Genomic DNA, 23,238 nt, shown 5'->3' on the forward strand with positions numbered 1-23,238 from the left:
ACTCCTGTTCCTTTCATCAGACGGGAAGCGATAGAACGAGCAAGTGGTATGATCACTTTTGTGATTACAACATGGTACAAAGCACACAGGCATCTTGTAAAAGTGAATTTATTGGAGCAATCTCTTATATTTATTGGAGGTAATAAATCAGCTATGAAATCTTCTTCTTCGCTTTAATTACGAGTCTCAACCACTTGGAGCATTATCGCCTGTGACATCACATACGCGACCCAGAATGGGATTTGGGATTTGTAGTCTTTGTAGTCGCGTATCTTTCATAGTCTTATATTTCAACAGTTTTACGACAAAATGTGACTTTTTTGACATGGAAATGATTGTTTAAGATTGACAAACATCATATGTGTAGTTCGTGGCACAGTTCAAACGGGATCAAAAGATACGTTTTCTCTCTCCATTGAATTCAATGTATAATTTTTCGCTTCCGGGGTCCCATGGACCGGAAGTAGATGGGCGTGACTTAGCCTCTCTATTGACACAGAACCGGAAGCCCCCACCATGCCTTCACATTAAAGGAAAAACATGTATCATTGTTGAGCGGAAGGGTCTTTAATGGGGAGATTACAACACTACTAACCTGAAATACTTAATTGAACAACACAATTTAATAATATGTGAGTATGTAGAACCAAAATGCAACTCCAATGTAGCTTATGTTTGGTTGGTAGCTGTGTGGAAGCTTTATTTTGAAATGTGCAGCTGGATGTGTATCTATGATAGCTAGCTTCACACTGAGGGGCTGTAGGAAGCACCCTGTAGAGAGCGACCAGCTCAACTGCTTTAAAGACGTCTAAAACATGGAGGGTTGTTCTAATTAAGGGATTACACGCTGGATACTTTCTGCCTCTCTCAACTTCTGGATCTCCGGACACTCCTTCAGTGTGTGTGCTGCATGTGGACCGAGAGGACCGGGATCCCAGCAGACATCCCCTGGTGGTTTAGTAAGTTAGGACTTGTGTTTTTCCACGCTATTGATCCGTTCTGTTAGTTCCTGTTTAAAACACTTACTGTAGGACTGTGAGTGGGATCGTTAACGTTGGCTCGGTCACATTACGGGGGGGTTATAATACCTTAATAACACTATTTTACACCAGATCAACACAACAAGACCAGCAGACCAATCTGGTTACAGTTTAAAATTGAATGAAACATATTGGTTTGATAATTACATGATCGTCAGTGGACAAAAACGCTCCCGAGGGAAGGCCATAGAAAGCATTTAGGAAGGGGACACTGTTTTGTCAAGGACCAGAAACACACGCACTAAAGTATGGAGGACACATCGTTTTCACATTTAAAAAAAGTTTGGGTTTCGTATAGCTTTACAGACCGCTGGACTGTAGGTGAAAGAGAGTATCCGTCTGAACAGTCCTACCAGCACATTCTATAACCAGGAACATATGTAGAGAAACAACGCACTAACACATATAAAGCTATTTTTACTTTCATGTAAAAGTTGAACAATTCTGTCTAAAAAACTATTGACAATAATACTCACACAGAAAAAAACAGTCAAAGAGTGACTGGATAGGAACAACTGTATCTGATGTAGAAGTTGAAAAAAGGGAACTGTCTCTTATCATCATTGTTTGGCTCAGTGTTTAGGACATGGCAACTGCTCTCAGTGGACGAAACCCTGGGGGGAGAGGACCGAACCGAAGCAAGGGCCGGATTTTAGGAATCATTGATGCTATCCAGGATGCAGTGGGGACACCGAAGCAAGCAGCTGCTGACCGGAGGACTGTGGAGAAGACCTGGAAACTCATGGATAAAGTTGTAAGTTGGGAGTGATGAAGCTTGTCTGCTGCATGCTGGGAGGCACTTTGTTATAGATGCACATGGAAGGTAGAGCAAATGCTAATGTGTAATTACAGTATGTGTTCTTTGATCATGTTGTTATGGTGTATTCAATACATGCAAATATATGTTTCATATCCTCTAATTTTCTAAATCAAGGAGAGTCGTTAATTGTCTCTGACACTATGATAACTAATTGTTGATGTGAAAAAGAACAGCAGAACACTGATTTGTTGAACCGCATTCCACCGGATACTAAATAGAGAGAAGTGTGTCTTTGCAATAAAGATAATAAAGTAATAAGATACATTATGGTATACTTTATTGTCCTTGTCAGGAAATCTGTTCCGGACCCTGTCTTGCAGTTCCACACACATTAAAAAAATCATACATACTACATGGTACACAATAACATAAATAATTTGACATCATAACACATGTCTTAGAGATTAGTAAATCAAAAGCATTTTTAAAGTACACCGATCGATCGGTAGCAGTGTGAGAAAAAGTTTTTAGAGAGTACTTGTCCATGGACAAGTGAGTTTGGCAATTTACTTGTCCGAATACATTTTTCACTTGTCCAGAATGGACACAAATTGGGGCCACTGGAATCTTCTTCTTCACCATCGTATTTGACATTTTCCCACGGTTTTTACGACACCGCTAACGTAAGTGAGCGGTAAGATTTTACTGCATCACACATAGGGTTGGGTATCGTTTGGATTTGAACGATTCCGGATCTGCTTTTCGATTCCAGTTATTTTCGGTTCTCGATTCCGGTTCTTTGAGAGGGTAAAAATAAGTCCCATGACAAACTGGGAGAAAATATATATTTATGAAAACATTAAGTCAAATCTGTATTCCTATTTACAAATCACTTCATACTGTTTAATTTATTACGGTTATTGAATACAATTATATAAAAAGAATCTCTGCATTGTTTAATTAGTTCTAAGTGGTGCAGTTTGAGAATGTACAATTGGCCCAGTCTCCTATGATGTTACACTACAACCTGCCTGTGAGACAGAGTCCAACCACACAGTCTGTGTGTCCAACACATGTCCTGCAACACACATGCTGCAACCTGCCTGTGAGACAGGGTCCAACCACACATGTCCAACACATAGACCTAAGAATAATAATAATACATTATATTTATAACCTATAGGCCTAGCGCTTTTCTAAAACTCAAAGACGCTTACACATGTCCTGCAATACACATGCTGCAGCTGCCCAGCTGCTCAATGTTTGTAAAAGTAAATAAATGGTATTTTCATTTCAATAATGTACTTTCTATACCCTGCTTCATAAACAATACTGACATCCCTGTGCTCCTCCGAGTCTGGGGGTCCGGGGATGTGAGGACAGCGCGAGGACACAGGGAGGCTGCTTCACTTCATAAAGGAATTGGCGTTCAATATTAACAACACAGGAGCTAAAACGCTTAATAACCTTCATTACGTGTTAGAGAAAGAACATAAGAAAGTTTGACAAAGATGAGGCTGTTAAACGGGCAGCGGATCCGCTGTGTGTAGAAAGAGAGAGAGAGAGAGAGAGAGAGACGCTGAGCTGCACCATGCAGCGATCAGCTGATACGGAGCATAGAGAGAGAGAGCTGCGGTCCGCGGGGCTCGGCCTTGCTTCCTGTCCTCACAACTCTTATCAATCCCGGGACCGGACAATTGTTATTTCTTGTTCCTACTCGGAACCGAGTTTTGCTTCCCAACCCTGCCACTGTGCTACACTTCCCGCCCCGCCCCGCCCCCGTCTAACTGTACAGAAAGCGGCGAGATGCATTTCCTTCGGAATCGACAAGCAGAACCGAAACTAACATTTCTAAACGAACAATGGCGGACACGTACAATTTGCGAATGAGTTCTGCCTTTTGTAAACTGAATTTATCAATAATTTGTCAATAAATCAGGGCGAAAAACGTCACTTGTCCGCTGGACAAGTCAATTGAAAGATATACTTGTCCGATATTGTAAATAACACGTCCCGGACGGTGGGACGTGTACTTTTTCGCACACTGGGTAGAGAGTGAGTATCGGCCGATCTCAATCGGTGACCGATCGATCGGAGCATCGCTAATAATAGCTTACTCTTTACATATTTTACCATAGTTACATTTTAGAGTTTCCCTTTGAGCAGAGTAAGAGTTTGTTAAGTTAATAAGATTCAATCAATAAACATGTGATGCACCTTGGTGGCAGTGCCCTCTCAAATGTGTCATGTGTTAAACAAAACATGTAAGAACATAAAACAAGCAGTAATTCATGTTTCTTTTTTACCACAGGTCCGCCTCTGCCAAAATCCCAGACTCCAGCTGAAAAACAGTCCACCGTACATCCTGGATATCTTACCTGATGCCTACCAGCACCTGCGACTCACTCTGGGAAAATATGAAGAGAACCAGAGACTCACACAGCTCAGTGAGAATGAGTTCTTCAAAGTCTACATTGATAGCCTTATGAGGAAATCTAAACGGGCCATCCGACTTTTTAAAGAGGGAAAGGAGAGGATGTATGAGGATCAATCACAGGACAGGTAAGAGAACTTTTTTTATCTCGGTTAGTTTTTATTCTTCCCTTTTTCACTTTCTGACAATATTCATGCTATGTGGGTCACTGACTTGACCTAATTTGACCTCACAATTGAAAAACGGAAAAATGTTGATGATGATGATCCTAGGTGAGTGGTTTCACCAGGGTTACAGGAAGGAAACCACAGTAATTTGCACGCTACAACATAATACACAGATTTGGGTTTGTGGCATGTGTTCTTTTGTTCCTTCCTCCCACAATGATGGAGATGTGTTAGACATGACCCTGAGTAGGGATGGGTATCGTTAGGATTTTATCGATACCGGTACCGGTACTGCTTATCGGTATCGGTATTTTTCGATACTCTTATCGATACTTTTCAATCATTTGGTGTTAATAAACTAAAAAAAGAAAAGGCGATGTGCCTGCAAGACTTCACCCAGGTAAACAAAACATATTACCCTTGCGCAGCAGCTAACCTGCCTGCGAGCCTTCGCTCAGGTCACATTTACACATGGCAAGGCTGAAGCCCGCTAGCACTATTAGCACTAGCAGTATCGCTAGCACCGTTTTAGATTCAATGAGTGTTGTTGGAGATTTGGAGGATGTTTAAAACCAACCTCGTCTCCGCGTGTCGTTTGATAAGCTGGGTAAATTCATAAAAAGGAAGGGATTAAGAAACACCAGAATGCAAGTGAAACAATAATCTTGTTTTAATGATACAAGGTAACAATACAAATACAAAGGAATCACGAAGCACTCTGCAGAGTACTCCGGGCTCAGGTTCTACCACGTGTGAGACGGGTCTCAGGAACGGCCAGTCAAAAACAAGAGCGCGAACCAAAGGAAAACACAGGCTTTAATACTAAAACACAGGAGGAGGTGTGTGCGTGCTTTCCCCCAGAGGTCATCTTATTGGGAGAGACCAACACATGGCCTGTCACACCCAATCAGTGCGACACAGCAGAAGAAACCCGGAAACAAAAAGTCTCTTTCAGTTTGACGAAGACCAGACACCTTTTGGTGTCTGGTACGAACCTGCTCTAAACAACAAGTTTCCTTATCTTATTTCACATCTTGCAGCCAGCACACACACATCCCCTTTATGGCCCTTTGTCCCTGAGTCCATCTTCCCCCCTCAGGTTACCACACACAAGTTAAAAGTATGTTTTAAGATATAGTTGTTATAGTTGGCTAAATATACGTAATACATGTAAATCACTTTCATATCAATAATAACGAGGAACACATTACCTATGCTCTTAAGCAGTATTAGAGATGTTTTTCAAATAGTCAAACTTCACACAGGCCTAATATAGAGAACACACTCATTTGTCCTACCGCCTTTCCATTTGTTTGAGCTATTGTTCACATCTTTACTTCAAATAAAAGGTTTCACATTGCATATTTCCAGCTTCCTTTACACATACTGTTATTATTAATACAAAGTAATTAACCACACACATCTATTGAAAACAAGTAGATTTCCCTGATAATTGACATGCTGAAAATGCTCTCTCGTCCCTATCATAAAAGCTGCTTCCATTTCATATAGAGTTATAAAACATGTTTAAGCTAATTTCTCCACAATGTTTGTAGCCATTTAGTACCCACACATGAAAGAATAAGAACAGAGGTATAGTTGAACAGTAATCATGTAGCACATATATTTACTGCAATGAAAACACACACATTTGCCCTAAGCATGTGTAACGCACCCTCTTCTTTTATGAGGGAAACATTCCAGAGTCTTGGAGCTATCCCCAAATTAGGATGTCCCCTGCTTGCATCCCTCTCTAAACACAAAGACTTCACCTCAATATATTGGGGAGGGAAAATATACTTTGTCCCTTCAAATTTAACACACATGAATATATATAAGGTGACATTAAAATGAATATACCATATTTAACTTTCCTGCCATAACACGTTACTTTAATACTTCAAATAATTCAAATAATCCTTCAGTGTCTCGGTTGCAAATGCTTCATTAAGTTGCTTGTGTCACCCCCTTTACAAGCAACTAATTGAGTACATAGATTGCACCTAGCACTATCGCCACTACATTTTTTTAAAGTGCACCCAGACCATACTTGCCAACCTTGACACCACAGAAATCGGGAGCATTTCAAAATGCAAAATGGGGGGGGGGGGGGAGATGATAGCTCATGAGACTTCAAAGGTCTTCTATTTTGAAACTCTACATCAGAATGTCCTGATTTTTTTTGTTTTATTCTCATCTAAACACAGAGGGATGATTTGTTTTGACTCTACCGTAATGCATAGGATTTTCGCGCACCGCAATATCACGTGCGGGCGGCATGGCTTGACTAGGTTTTCCCGAGTGGAGGCTGGCTTGAACGCAGTCAGAGAGTAGAGTAGTTGTCGATTCTTGTTCTGTTTTCTGTGACTATCTGCCTCACCCTCTCAGACTTTCAGTTGCTCGCTACTAAAGAGACGTGTTACCATGGAAACCAAACAATGGTGTAGCTGTATTAAAGTCTGAGTGGAAACAGTCCTGACTAAATCTGATTTTGTCAGAAATCAGGAGAAATGCGGGAGAAATATAACCCCGGGAAGAAACCGGGAGAGGGCAATGAAATCGGGAGTCTCCCGCGAAAATAGGGAGGGTTGACAAGTATGACCCAGACCTTGGATCGCTTCGCTCTGTCCGCCATGCCTGCGGGAGTCTCTCAACAATAATAAGAGCGCTGTTGAGAGAGATGAGGAGTGGCATTTACAGTGGCCAATCAGAGGGGTCTCAAACCGGATACATCACACGGGATGAGGGTTCCCAACCAACCAGAATGGTTTAAAGTTAAAGAAGTAGACGTAACAGATATACCGATAGCAGCACCGTTTGTCCAGCGGCTTAACGGTATACCGATACCGTCCAATCAGGTACCGGTATTGAATTAGTACCGGTTCTCGGTACCCATCCCTAACCCTGAGTGACTCAGATTAAATAGAGAGTGGGAGGTGGAGATGGAAAAGAAGAAGAGAGGAGAGTCAGAGGGAGATTAGAGAGCATGGGCATATTTAGCAGAAAGTAAATTTTACATTCAATTTTGGTTATCTGTGTAAAGCAGCCTCAGCTGCAGCACTTGCTTTTATTGTATGCTTTATCATAGTATTCAAAAAATTGCCTGTTACTGTATCACTGGGATAGTCAATTATCTATGGGCTCAGAACAGTCTCATGATACACACATGCACACAGAAGGATTCAAACTTGTATTTCATGATCCGCAAAATGATTCACACTTTGTTTTTCAATGTACACACAAATGTGTTCCGTTTCATATACATGTGAATAAAATCCAAATACAAAAAAAGTTTTACATATGTATTTTTGATCCTCACATATTTGTTTTCTGTTTAAATCCCCTGAACCTCCAAACACAAACCTTTTTCTGTGCATGGATCGCTGTGCATTCGTGTGTGGGTTTTTTGAGACTCCCCTGACGGTCACCAGATTCATACTTGTAATTTTTTCTATCTAAAGCCAATCAGATGTCTCCTAATTTCTAAGCCAATCACATGAGCGCGCCCCCACGAGGGTATGATTTCTTGCGTTCATGACGTAGCACTTCATATACGCATTTTGCGCTGTCCGGAGCTGACAGGTCCATGGACTAATCTCAGGACCGAAGGGCCGTAGTATAGTCGCCTTTATCTGTCTAGCACCCACGGAAAGTGGCGCTGTACCCACAGACTATATATAAATTGACGTAGGGTCCGTGACGTCACCCATAGGATTCTGCAGATTTGCAGAGAAGCCCTTAGTAGGCGGAGTCGGCCACTAACGGCTCGACAGTGACGTCAGAGTCTAACTCCCGCCTGCTCCAAATAAGGGAAAAGAGGTGGAGACGAGGCGGGACCTGCTGCCTCCGAGCTGGAAGTAAACAGAGCTAGCTCAGGCTAAGAAGCTAAGCTAACATGAAATACATGCATACCAAGTTACTGCGTGGCACTTTGGTTTTGATAAAAAACAGTGTAGTTCCACTATGTAAACGTTACATTTATAATCAAACGAGACAATCTGCAAGATAAATAGCTATTTGTTGTTATTCTTAATGCTTGTCAGCGCCATATAGAGAGAAGAGTTGCGAGAACGGAGGTCCAAAATGCTTGATCGTCACGTGGTTCAGGGAGACTCAATAGTTCCCCGGAAGTTCGTGGTGGGCCATTTGAATCACGATTTGAATGCATTAATACCAGGTTAGAAATGCAATTTTTGGTAATTAGTGTTGAATAAAGGTTTTGATTTGCAATATTTATATAACATATCGATATGTGTATGTAGTTACCAATGTTTGTTTTTTTTAAAGTAACATTTGCTAATATTTGAGGATTAAGATAAATTAAGAAGTACTTTATTGATACCAATTGTGGAAATGTTTACGCTGCAGCAGCAAAAGACTAGGCATTGTACATTAGACAGTTAAAAGACTATAATTAAACAATCGAAAATGTAAACATCTTAAATAGAAATAAAATAGCATTACAAAAAGTAGAAAAATATACATAGTGTGAACAGCTATCTTACCTGTTAACATATACTGTACATGTTAGGCTAACGTTGCCTTGGTTAAAGAGCCTGTTGTTTATTGCTTTTAATTCTTTAAAACAAATATTATCTTCTTAACCCTTAAGAGTCCCTGGGGCCATTTTTCAGCCATTCGGGTTTTCATGTTCATGCCATTTTGGCTGAGTTGAATGAATATTGCTCAAACTAGCCAGAGGATATTCTTTCTTTGGTTGTATATTGAATTGTAATCTCAGTTTTTAAAATTAGCCTAAAATGGCTAAGCTACACAAAAACCAACACATTAGTTCCTAGCGGCAAAAAATGCCCCATTGAATACCATTGAAAATGCTTTTTTGGACCTCACATGTATCTTATCATAAACTCTTGATTTCCTTTATGTCAAGATTTCCTTTTGAACTTTTAGCTTTCAATTTTAAATGTTTACATTTGTCTACAACAGTGGTCACCAACCAGTCGATCGCGATCGACCGGTCGATCGCCAGTGTGGTGCGGGTAGATCGCGGACCGTTAACAAAACAAGTAACAAAAGAAAGAAAAAGAAAATTAAAATAATAATATTTGAAAAATATGTTTTTAGATATAGACATATCATCCACCACCCCGTTAGCAGGTGCCACTTGATTGACGTATATTTGAGACACCTCAATAATATAATACAGTAACCGTGCTTTATGTGAACCTCATCATCACTCAAAAGAGGACGGCATGACTGCAATTTCCCGTGTTCAGTGAATGCAACAGAGGCAAGTCACCAGACCAATCAGAGAGATGCATGGAAATACATGTGCTTGTGTCATTCAAGCTTGTGTGTGTGTGTGTGTGTGTGTGTGTGTGTGTGTGTGTGTGTGTGTGTGTGTGTGTGTGTGTGTGTGTGTGTGTGTGTGTGTGTGTGTGTGTGTGTGTGTGTGTGTGTGTGTGTGTGTGTGTGTGTGTGTGTGTGTGTGTGTGTGTGTGTGTGTGTGTGTGTGTGTGTGTGTGTGTGTGTGTGTGTGTGTGTGTGTGTGTGTGTGTGTGTGTGTGTGTGTGTGTGTGTGTGTGTGCGTGCGTGCGTGCGTCAATAGCGCATTTAGTGTGATAGAGAGAGAGGGCGAGAGGGAAGGAGAGAGAGGGACCGGTGCTAGCGGGGACCGTGATGTTAGCATCTGGTTAGCTAGCTGCACTGTCTAACGGACATAAGGAGCTGTTTCCACAACAAGCTGGAGGAGAGTCTTCCCCTGTCAGACTGAGGGGCTCAGGTGAGCTAAAGGACTCTTGAGTGTTTAGATTAGAACGGTTTTGTCACAAATTATTGAAAAGATTATTTCCGCGGTACACCTTCATATGATCATTATAGTTATACAAACAACAGAGAATAAATGAAAAACAGGTATGACATAGCCTACTATATGGCAGTAAAACAAGAATACAGTTTAAAAGGGGAGTGATTTGTAAAATATCCATAAAGAAACAGAACATCTGTTTACAGTGCTGTCTCATATGGGTGCTGAGAGATGAATCCATAGATCTCTTCATGTTGCTATCAAAGTGCACCAGATTGATGCTTTCATCTTCAATATTTAAAAATAATTCTCCCGGGGGAGCACCCCCCCGGACCCCCCTAGAGGAGGTGAGGACCTAGAGGAGGTGAGGACCCCCCTAGAGGAAGTGAGGTCCGCCCCCCACTTGCACATAGCGCTTTACCCCTGCCTATATGCTGTGAGCTGATTATGGAGCCTTCATTGTAACAGTAATTCAGATGCAATTAGCCTATATAAAAGGCCTCAAATTGGAAGCACTGTCTGGGCCGTCTTTTTCACTCAATTCTGCAATAGGTAGATCTCGCCTTTCACCTAGGCCGAGGTCGGTGATCTTGGGCTTAAAAAGGTTGGTGACCACTGGTCTACAAGATGGCGATTATTTTAACCCTTTGAAGCCTGCAGCAAAATGTCACACTTTTTACTGTTTTCTGCAAGGGTCACTTGCTACTGAAATGATATGTGTGTGTCACTTTTGATGTTGGATAATGGTGTGTGTGTGTGTCTGTGTGCGTGCGTGTGCTCGCTTGTGTGTGTGCGCGCGCGCGTGTGTGTGTGTCCAACTTCAAAATACTTTTCTCTTAGAAGGCCACACTGCGTAATAATCTAATTCAATAATAAAAACAATGAGTTGCCATTCAACACAGGTTGTTTATACAGGTGCACTGCAGCCATGGTTATAAGTATTACTCTCAGTGCAGGAGTAGTCTTTTTGGAGATGGCAAGGCATTACAGAACACAGGAAGCTCTGGACATCATCATGCACTCTGATTGCGAGGATGGCTCCTCATCCTCCTCTGTGGACTCTAAGGCTGACACAGAAGGGGCCTCAGAGTCCACGGAGGACGCCTCAGAGGTGGGAACAGACCAGCTAGAGTCCAACTCAGACTCATCTAAAACTGAGAGCGGAGGGGAGTTGGACGAAGCAGCTGCAGGATGGACTTCAAAAAATTGTAAAGTGTTTTGGTCTCCCAAAAACACTGAGACGCTCCGCTACGTCCCAACAGCCAGAAGTTTGATCCCGGGACCAACACACTATGCTGTCGCCCGAATCAGTGACCCGGCATCCAGCTTTGCACTGCTGCTGACAGATGACATCCTGCAGCATATTTTGTCCATGACAAACCTGCATGGGAGACGGTCAATTGCAGAGTGGCGAGATATGGACACAGGGGAACTGCAGGCTTACATGGGGCTGCTCATTTTGGCCGGTGTTTACAGGTCATAAAATGAATCGACCCTCAGCCTCTGGAGTGAGAAATCGGGACGGCGCATTTTCCGAGCCACGATGTCCCACAAGAGGTTTCACCAAATTAGCCGAACACTGCGGTTCGACGACAAGCTATCCCGACCGCGGGGCCGTGATGACAAGCTGGCTGCCTTCCGCAAAGTCTGGGATATGTGGACGCACCGCCTGCCGATGCTGTTCAGCCCATTCAGCGACGTCTGCGTGGATGAACAGCTCGTCCTATTCAGAGGCAGGTGCCTTCTGAAGTCAACCAGGGGATGAGGGTGGTCCTGGAGATGACAGAGGGGCAGTTTTTTCACGTCCTTCGCACTGGCTGAGGAGCTGCTCAGGAGAAAACTGGCCCTGGTTGGCACAATTCGCCGAAACAAGCCTGAGCTTCCCGCTATTTTTCTCCAGGCAAGAGCGAGAGCGATCCTCTCCTCCACCTTTGCCTTTACGAAGACCCACACTCTGGTCCCTTACATCCCTCGACGGGGCAGGAATGTGCTGCTTCTAAGCACGAAACACCCCAGTCCAGACATAAGCGACTAAATCAAGAGAAAGCCAGTCATAATCAAAGATTACAACCGATGCAAAGGAGGTGTCGAAGGTAGGTGCCATTAGGCATCAGTTACGCACACATTTATTCTTACTCTTATATTCTTTTCTGAAATATATGTAGCTTTTTTTCAAATGAGCATTTTCCTATAAAATAATTTATATTTGCATCATGAAAGAAAATGCTAGGAATCATTTATTCAAATTGTCTTGTTTTATGTTTTTGTTAGGTTGTTGCCATATGCAAGGACCACAGTCTGTCCATTTGAAGACCCTGCTAGTCCTGAGCTAGACTCTCACGGCCAGACACACAGTGTTCATTCATTATTCATCTTTGTAAAATAAATGTTTTTCTGGTTCAAAATGATCTTGTATTATTCATTTTAGTCAGGCTGGAGTAGTTTTAAAAGATTTACTCTTTGAAAGTGGGAACAAATATGAATATATCATAATTTTATGGCAGTTTTTGTGAGGGTGGCATTTTCTGGCCTTAGGAACACGAGTGTGAGTTTTTGTTTAAACCTAACACTGCAAAAAAAAAATGACAATGCATTCAAATGAATTTTGCTGCCAATCATTGACCAATCTAGGGACCTGATAATAACAAGTATCAAGTATTCCTTGAAATATATATTTTTTAAATTATTCTAGTCTTTTGTTTTTTTCAATAAAAAAACGATGGAGTTTTTTCAACAAACTGGCATTTAAAGGGTTAAAATCCCCAAAATATAATTCATATTTCCTATGTGAATGTCATGCTGGAGTAGTTTTAAAAGACTGACTCTTTGAAAGTGGGAAAAAATATGAATACGGTATATCATATTCTTATAGCAGTTTTTGTGAAGGTGGCCATTTTTGGCCTTAGGAACACGAGTGTGAGTTTTTGTTTAAACCTAACACTGCAAAAAAAATAACAATGCATTCAAATTAATTTTGCTGCCAATCATTGACCAATCTAGGGACCTAATAATAACAATAATCAAATATTCCTTGAAATATATCTTTTGAAAAATAATTCTAGTTTTTTGTTTTTTTCAATAAAAAAACGGTGGAGTTTTTTCAACAAACTGGCATTTAAAGGGTTAAAATCCCCCAAATATAATTCATATTTCATATGTGTATGTCATGCTGGAGTAGTTTTAAAAGACTGACTCTTTGAAAGTGGGAAAAAATATGAATATATCATATTCTTATAGTAGTTTTTGTGAAGGTGGCATTTTATTGCCTTAGGAACAAATACGTTTGTTTTTTTAAGGGACTCTTACCTGTATGTTAGTCAGGAGCATCACATCCTAATGTTTATTGATATATTTAGATGGAGGGGATGGGAAGGAATCCTTCAAAATTCAGATTAGATACATTTTTACCATTTCTTTAATTCATGGTGGTTTCAGTAATCCCCTGGTAATTGAGGACACAAGTAATCTAAAGTACTAATGTAATCTTTATGACTTTCAGAAAGGACAGGAGACCCACAGGTGCCTATCAATGATTGTCAACTGAGTCAAAGCACTAGCAGCAGCATTATGTTGATGTTAAATGTGTTGTTTTAGGAACATCCATTGTAAATAAATGGAATTCAATAAACATTGAATAGCATATCATGCAGTTTGTCTGTGCCTTTCCCTCTGTGTTGTCCTGGCATATCGTCTCCCCCATGGTTTGCTGTGCTGCCTGGGGATGCTCCAAGCGCTCAGAGAAAGAAGTACACATGTAAAGTTTCCCCACTGACACAGAGAGGAGGAAAGAATGACTGGCTCAAGTCAGCAGGAGCAATTTAACCATCACAAAAGACAACAACAGCAACAACATATGTGAGGTAATCATATTTTTCACAAAACGAAGACCACTCCATAGGGAAGCTTAATGTCTGTTTAATCAAAAATAAGGAACAGGGAGAGGCTTGCAAAACTCTTGGAGTTGAGACTCAGGTGCAGGGTGAGGGTCTCATTGCAGGTCTTCAGGCTCCGTTGAATCCCCCTGGGGTTCTTGTGCTGAGAGAGGGAGACAGGAGAAAGGGTTAAATACATCTAGCAACCTATAGGATGGGAAATTGCTGACCTATTTGAAACTTACCTTGTGTTTTCACTCTCACTTAAGTCCCTCTCCCTTTGCCATCAATAATCTTCACGGAATCCACTAACATCCTTTAATACACATGTTAATTTGACTCAGATGTGCTGATAATATCCGCAATATAAATCTTTAAACGTCTTCTTACCTTTAAAAGTCCTACACAAACTGTCTATTATGCTGCAACTCTACTGCGCTGCTAGCCGTAGATAGCCCCGCAAATCAGCGGCAAGCTAACTTCCGGGGAACTATTGAGAGCTCCACGATCCGCCATTGCTGTAAAAAAACTGGTCCATTGGAGTGAACGGAGATGTCGTAACTCTTCTACCTATATGGCGCTGATGCTTGTCATTCACACGTTAAGAAAATAAAATAAGTACAGATACATAGCAGTACAATTGTGGCGATGTTCAGCTTAAGCCTTGTTCAACATAATTTCTTTAGCTAATACTACAGCGGGCTGCAGGCGAACCAAGTCCGCATGTCACTGCATTCCTTGATCTCCATTTATAATGCCGGACTCCGCCGCCGGCCGAAGCTAACGTAGCCGCAGGGGGCTAGCTATGGCCGCCGGGACACGCTAGCGAGCTAGCCCCCTGCGGCTCCGTTGTGGACTCCGGCGGCCACCACTGGGATAATTGGATCCCCTTTTAACATTTGCTCCCGTTTAGCATTATGGGCCTCATAGCCATATACTATAAAAGCCTTACCCAAGGCTGAATCATAAACTAAACTGTATATATATATATATATACATGTATAAATGGTTACGTCCTTAGCTGGCTAATAAGCTACATAACAAGCTTAGCTAACAAGCACACAAACACCTGCTAACAGGGTTAACATGTATACTATTATCATTTTACTCACCGAAAAAAGCTGAGAGTAGACTTCTTGGGAGTTATGTTAGTACATTCAAGGGCACAGCACAACATTTTAATTGTCTGGTATTTGTAACAATATTCCCTAAAAGGCACAATCACCACGAACACGGCTAAAGGGTCAAGTACAGTAACTACAACTAGCGTGGAGAAGTTGCTGTTAGCTGATAGTGAGGCACGTACCTGTCCATCAAAGTGACCACACCCTAATTATGCAAAAACTTTAAGACCTAATATAAATAAAAGGGTTGCGTTAGAAAACAATTCACTCACAGATTCATAATCATGAAGGTGGAATCCAACTATGTTCATAATAATATTTATTGCATCCAGGGGTAGAAACATGTTTTTTTCTGCTGTAAAATTGGGCATTTTAACATCGGAGTCTATGGAAATCGCCTATCGGCCAATATATTAACTGCAGTTTGTGGCACTTCCGTATTGGCGTCCCGGCTTTTCCCCAGAGTTTGCCGCTTGGCTGTACCTTAATAATATAAAAGCTTGTATTTGCGTGCATTTCCTGTTTGGAAAGTGGCAATGTACTGAGAGTGGAGGTGTCCTGAGATTAGCGCCTGCAGGCAGGCTCCATGGACCTGTCAGCTCCGGACAGCGCAAAATGCGTACATCAAGCGCTACGTCATGAACGCAAGAAATCTACCCTCGTGGGGGCGCGCTCATGTGATTGGCTTAGAATTGAGGAGACATCTGATTGGCTATAGATAGAAACAATTACAAGTAGGAATCGGCTCACCGTCAGGGGAGTCTCAAAATACCCACACACAAATGCAGAGCGATCCATGCATAGAAAGCGGTTTGTGTTTGCAGGTTCAGAGGTTTTAAACGGAAAACAAATATGTGAGGATCAAAAATACATACGGTATGTAAAACTTTTGTATATGAAACGGAACACATTTGTGTGTGCATTAAAAAACACAAGTGTGGATCCGGAAATACAAGTGTGGATACTTTTGCGGATCATGAAATACAAGTGCGAATCCTTCTGAGCCCATAATTATCTGACAACTTTAAGTCAAAATATAACTTCCCTTTCCCCAATCACTTTTTTACGATTATCACAACATTTTCTTTGTGCCACTGCTTGCCTTATTTTTCCTCTTTAACAATGTTCTGAATGCATAATGAACTTTTTTGTGAACACATGGAGCAGTGAGTTGTTTGAGAGATGTTGAAGTGCTGTATAGTAATGAGAAAGTATATGTGAATCATGTTCTTTAAAGCTTTCATCCATTAAAGTTGGGATAAAGCAGTGGTTCTCAAACTTTTTCTGTCAGGCCCCCCTTTGGAGGAAAAAAAAAGTCTGGCCCCCCCAACACAAATAATCACATAATGGGCCAAGTTAACATTTATTAAAATACATCAATATGAACATGAGCAAAAAAAAAAAAAAAAATGACTTTGCTAGAACAGTGATAATAAAACAATGCTCCATAAGTCTGTGTGCTCAAACATAATAATAAATAATACAATTGTGCAATCCCTTTGCTAGAACAATGACTTATAATACTTTGCCACTTTGCAACCTCTGCAAAAAAAGGAAAAGAAAGAAAATGCTGATATTTGGCAAAAAAGTGTGTCTTATCACTGCAATGAGCCTGTTTTGCACTGCACATTTCTTCAAAACGGGTTTGCAGGCTTGACCTTCCATCCTCATCATGTGCATTACACGCCTGTGTCCTACAGCGCCCTCATAGGTTTCTAAGTGTAACTACACGACACAACAGTTAAGTGCTCCGCCGGTCATGCCGACGTCATCATTTTTTTATTTTTTCATAAATTGTTTTCCTCCGCCCCCCACTTTGAGAAACACTGGGGTAAAGTAAGGTAAGTAAATGTTGTGCAGAGCTCAATCCACATTACATCCTGTCCATATTTTTGTTCTCTGGTTGAAATAGTGGCCCAGTTGATTGTTTGATCTTTCTTTGTGTTCATGGTGTTTACAGTAAACACTACATATTGGTGCTGTACTTACAGTGAAAAGGGTAAAACATAAATGTTGCAAATTTAAGGTTTTCTAAAGTTAATGTCAAAGTTGAATCACTTCAGTTACATATATGTTGTAATTTAGCACTTTTAGGTAGTCACACGATATTTCGAGATTCAAAATCGACTCAAAACAACCCTTCTGCCTCTTACAGTTTTTTTCAATTGCTAAAGCACACTTTTTAACAACAGGGCTCATTTTCTCAAAACACTTAACACAATCTGTATGACAGTGGCCATGTCGGCAGGCCACATCATGTAGACAGCCAGTCACCCTGTGTGAGGCAGGCCACTTAACAAGCCAGGCCATCGGGAAACCACCCCGGTCCTCCGGATGGCCATTCCGGGACTGGGTACAGGAGGCGTAGAGCGAGGGATCATTGTCCACAAGTTAATCGATCGCAGATGGCGTCGTGGTCGCGGACGAAAAAAAAGAAAGAAAACAATTTATAAAAAAACCTAAATGGGTCGTGAAATATACTTGGGCGGCCGTTAATATACCTGGGCGGCCCGCCCAAGTATAGTCTTAAGTGTGGGAAACCCTGGCCTGGATATACAACACCTTACAAAGGCCTTTTTTGTTACTCATGTTCCTGGCTTTGAGACATGTTGTAATATTGATACAGTTTATTTTTTATTTATATTTGCTTATGTAAATCATTCCTCTAAGTCAGGGGTTCCCAACCTTTTTTCCCAAGACCCCCCCCCCCCCCCCCCCCTTGGGGCGTGCAACAGCGGTTATTAAAGTTTCAAAGTCTCAAAAATGCTACAACTACTGTCACAAACTGGATGAATGTGAAGTATTTTGTTAAAGCGTAATTAAGGAGCACTATTGGAGTGACTTTGATGGTTATTGGACTTGGGATTAATTCATTTGGATTCCCGCTGTATGAAGAAATTAAAGGACGGCGCAAGTGGAAGCAATTCACAAAGGGATTCAACTGTTTAAAACACACAGATTTTGCCGATGTGTGGATTCTAAAGTTGTAAATAATCTACAAAATGGAGGAGACCGATCTGATCGGAGCAACTGTGACAAATAATCCAACTGAAATCGGCATGGACAATGACTATTTTTTTTAAATGCGCTTATCCAGAAAAGCGTGGTTTCGACACTTTACGGGCAGAAGAAACATTTCTATTGAAGAAAGAATTTAGTCCATGAGCCAAAGCCTGATTTTTGGATGAACCTTGTTTTGTCTGATAAAGTTTTTTTTTCTGCTGTTTCTTGTAGCTTGGGGGTACCTCTTCAAAATCCAAGAGGGTGCCCGGTGATATCCCTTGAGCATTTTTTGGATGTTAACCCCTTCATGCCCAACACGCCTAAATCCCAGAAAAATAAGGATTTATGAAATTGCAATAATATTGAAATATATTCAAATCAAATGCATCACATTTGCCTTCCTCAATGTTTATATTCATACAGTGCATTGTATTATACATTAATTATTATTAACCCTTTTAAGCTGACCCAGAAAAACATACTTTTGAAGTGCAGTGAATTCTGCAAAGAAAATGCAACAACTTCTCTCTTTTGCTCACGCAACTGCGTGGCGTTTATTGCCAACAATAAAAAGGAAAGGCAAGCAGATACTATATACAAAACTTTGCTCATTAGCATATATAAATGACACATTACTGTTAGGATCTTGAGCATCCCACCCTGAAACATGCACAGAACATTGTGCATGGCAAACCATGCACTTTACAACTGCACTTCTTGGAGTTGCAAGGGTTCTCACTCTTGCAGCCACACCTGATCATCTCCAAAATATAATCTGGGACACGTTTGGCATCTTCTGGTAGATGGGTTGGGATCAGTGACCTGTTACACGTATCTTTTTTTCATCCAAATTCCTCTGGGTTCAGTGCTGGCAGCAGGTTTACATTGAGATTTCGCCACAACATTGCCTGAAAGTGGGCCTTCTTGACATTCTCAATAAAGGCTTCATTTGTTGATTGTAGAGCAGCAAGGTTTTGAGCAGACATATGTCCTTTTCCATTCTTTTCCCCCCAGACAAGTAGCCTTGTGTGTGACATGTCTGTGCTCTCCTTTTTGCAATAACAGGCTGAGATGAAGGCAGTGGCTTGGTTGAGGACTTGCTGGAATGGTGCATCCATGTTGCCAGTGGCTGATAGTTTGTACCCAGCTTTCAGGACTTTGATGACAGAGCCTTTTCCAAACCCATAGTAAGACGCTACAGTGTCACATCCCGATATTGCATGGGCTGGTAAAAGGTTCTCGACAATTTCTGAATGCTTGGACAGTGTCGCCTTCATGTCTACTATGGCTCTTTCCTTGCGCGGGGATTCCATGATGAGTTGTACATCCAGTCCTGCCTGATGGTAATGGTGAAGGAGTAGGACGAACACATCTGTGTCATCAGAAACCACAGAGATTTGATGGGCTTCTCCAGCACACCCCAGGACTTGTTGGACAATGATGGTGTCAGCTTTTTCCTGCTGATTTTCTAGCTCATATCGGCTCCTTCTTTCTTCCATCCTGATCTCGATGGGGCATGAGTCCTCCCCTGTCACCACCAACTTGTGTTTGTTTGTGCCCCGTAGATGAAAAAGCCTGTCTTCAGTCAGTTCCTTAAATATTAATCGGTTGAGCTGTTTCTTGTTTTCAATGGATGACAAGACAACCTTCTGGGCTGGTAGCTTAGTTGATAGTAGGAGATGATGTTTCCTACTGACCACTGTCTCCCTGACATCTCTGGTGACAGACTTGATACTGTAATCATAGTATCTGTCAAAGAAGAGGTAGACGTCACTCTCTGACAGGTATGAAATCAGCCGTGTTTTAACATTATCAATAAAATCAGCGACAGTACCATCAGCTGGCCAGTGTATGGTCCAAAGAAGTGCTGATCCATCAATGACAGTGACATCTGCATCACCGGCATACCTCCTGGAGACTTCCACCTGGAGTGACTTCTTCAGTGTGGACTTGGCTTTACAAATCCTCTGTGAACATGGCAGTTGGGACTGGTGCCAGCTCATAGGCAAGCCAAGGCATCCTTCACGTCAACATCGCGGTCACTAGACAAACGTGCAATGGTCCTTGAATAGATCACATTTAGGTCATACATTTTGGAGTCGCCAATTGTGATGGATTTGGTTGTTGTTGCCATGGTCTTCACTTTGCTTGAGATGGTGTTGTAAAATCCCTCTGGCCAGGTCTTTTCAAATTGTTCTAACATTGCCTCTCCAATGTTTACAACACTGTCTACACTGGCAGTTGGAGGGGCTATCTTGCCACTGGTGATGTTCACAATGCTCTCTCCTGGATGTGTGTCTGGATCCAATGGATGGAGGCAGGTGTCTAGTTTCTGATGAAGTCCATCCCTGTCGTTGGTGTCTGCTCTAACCCTGGCTTTAGCCTCCTCCTTGTGATAGAGATGTACTTTTGTTGTATTTGTCTCCTCCTCTTCCATGTCCTTCATGTCTGATTCAATCTTGCAGCAGATGTGGCGGCTCAGGGCCCAGATCTTCTGTGCTTCTGGCTTTAAGGTTATCCCAATGATCCCTCCTGCACTGTGGCCGTACCTCATGAAGGTGGACTCTATGAACTGGTCACTCCACAGGCCGTTCCATATTCCATGGATTTGTCGCGTCACATGTTGCCCTTGGAGGAAATAGCCTTGGACATGTGGAGGAAGCTTCTCCATGGAACGGAGGTAGTAGAGGCCATACCTGGCATAGTTGACATGCCCAGCTGCAAAGTAGTAGGGAAGCATCTTCCGGAATGTGGTCAGATGGAGAAGCCAGTCACCCTCACGTTCAGCCCGGATGTACGACATCATCGGCAACACTGGTTTCACCAAGACCTCAACCCAAAGTTTGGATGTCCTACTTTGACTAGCAATCTGATTCAAGGCTCTCATCAGATCGTCTGCTTTCTGGAAATGGCCATCCATAATCACACTCCGCAGCACCTCCTCCGCCATCATGCGCAGGGCACGTACATTCTGAGGGAACTTCTTCCCATTCAAAATCTTGGCAACCCCACCAAATACTCCTGACAGGACACTAGAGAGCCCAATTTCCGCCATCAGTGAACCTATAGACCCAACAAAACTCATCAATGCATGCATACCAACAAGACGTAAGTGCATGTCTTTGAACTTATCTGGATGGGCCCATAACACTTGCACTGCAACCCGGTAGAGCTGCTGGTCACATGTCAGCACACTGAAATTCTGACCAGTTTCAGATGTGAGCTCTTGTACTCTGGCCATGGCTGTCATCATTGTATCGGGATCAGATGGCTTCATGTCGATCAGGGGTAAGTAGAGCGCTTTTGTCTTGGCCTGGGGGAGAGTGCCCTGCTCCCTGTTATGTTTTGTGTTGTATCCATGGTATTCTGGGCAGTTGTCCTGAGTAAGAACTTCCTGTAGAAAACTAAGGTCTGTCTCTGAAACTCTCGTAACCACAACTACTTGGTGAGCAAGTGACTTCAGGGAGCAGACAGCCTTTGTGGCTTCATCTGGTGGCATTGGAGGCTGTTTAGGTCCCTGGTATCTGTGAATGTCGATATTGTATGGAATGTCTGGTGAATCTTTAGGGATCCTGTCAATCTTTGGATTGGTTTGCTCCTCACCCTCTTCAGAGCTCTGTGAGTACTGTGTGAGAAGGACAGCTAGTGAATGTGTGGACTGCTTACCATTCTGAGAGGCTATATCAGCATCAAAATTATCCACAATAGCCTGAAATAGAACATCGTCAGCATTAAATACGCCAGACAACTTCAAATCTGCTACTGCTGCCTGAGATGCTGATTTCTTGAACCTGCGATACTCTGTGTAAGAACAACATACACCATAGGAATACATGCTATTGATAAGCTTCTTGGACTCTACTATTTTTCCTGCTAGGTCTACTTGCAAACAAGTTGCCTGAGCCTTGAGAGTACTAGTGACAATTGAACCTATGAGCAGTGCAGGAAGGGTATTATCTAGCTTTGGAGAAACCTTTGCTAACAACATCAACAGAAAGTCACACACTGACTCTTTGATCATGTCCTTATTAATGCTGATTTTATATTGTCCCATGTCCATATCAATGCTTTTCACATCCTGAATGATTTGCTTGCTAGCTTTCACTGCGATGCTCTCCATGTCATCCTCGTCATCATTCACAAGTCGAAGAGTCTGCGAGGCACAACTACGAAAAGCAATGATGTCAGCTATCCCAGGTGAGGATAGTACCAGAAGATCACTGCCAAATGTCTGCTGGAGTTGCCGGATGAGGGTCCTCCTAGAAAGCTTATCCCCATGAAGGTCTGTATAGAGTGCAAACAGTTCAACAGAATTCCACATTTTTGACCGGTCAGCTGTCATCTTCTCTACAACTGACGTAAAGGGAGGATCTTCGTCAGTGTCCTTTGAACTTCTAACCGCCTGCCCTGGGAGTGACCTAAATTGGACAAATCTTTGTAGACAGTCAACATGGTACCGGGAATCTGCAGCATGCAGATCACAAATTTTCCCCTGAAGACGATGTTGGACAGAAAAACACAATACTTTTGAAAATGGAAAGGTTCATCTGAGTCCCCTGACTGTGAGCGCCTGGTCACCTTGCAAGGAACTTTTGAATCTGTTTCTCCAGCCCTCTGACGTTTGTGCCGTTCACAGTGAATCTTTGAGGTGTAACATGAAACAAAACTTTTATGGCATTTCAAAGTGAATTCGTTGTTATTGTCCAATTTTTCTTGAAGCTCAAAGTGTATTTCATCACCATATATCTTGCTACACTGGATAATGTTTGCTAATCTGACTGCTCCTGCAGAGATCCACGGTTCCTTCTTCGCTTGGCAGTTAAACCTCCAACTTAAGTGGCACTCATCAGGCACTGGATCCATAACCAATGTAAACCCTGTAAAGAAAATAGATAATAAAAAAAGGTTAATACACTTACATGTCCATCTATGCTAATATTTTATTCTAATAGCCTACCCATTTCCAGTGTTATTCTTGACTGATTTACATTGAATGATAGCCACGCTAAAAGTAGACTACATCAATAGCTAGCATCATGAGAAAGAAAAACAAATGTGACCTGCTCTATCG

The 23,238-nt window shown here is 41.9% G+C and overlaps 1 protein-coding gene across 1 annotated transcript in view; it reads left to right on the plus strand.

Annotated features, from left to right (window-relative positions):
• Positions 1-552: 552 nt before the first annotated feature.
• cblb (Cbl proto-oncogene B, E3 ubiquitin protein ligase) overlaps positions 553-23,238 on the plus strand; it is a gene marked incomplete at its 3' end in the record, with an annotated part of 107,396 nt that continues 84,710 nt past the window's right edge. The window contains exons 1-3 of the mRNA XM_079650960.1: positions 553-959; positions 1,617-1,794; positions 4,112-4,362. Coding sequence (XP_079507086.1) covers positions 1,627-1,794; positions 4,112-4,362 — 419 coding nt within the window. The 5' untranslated portion in view covers positions 553-959; positions 1,617-1,626. The remainder of the gene's footprint in view (positions 960-1,616; positions 1,795-4,111; positions 4,363-23,238) is intronic.

The sequence above is a fragment of the Notothenia rossii genome (genome assembly GCF_949606895.1).
Source record: "Notothenia rossii genome assembly, chromosome: 9".
Classification (NCBI taxonomy): domain Eukaryota; kingdom Metazoa; phylum Chordata; class Actinopteri; order Perciformes; family Nototheniidae; genus Notothenia; species Notothenia rossii.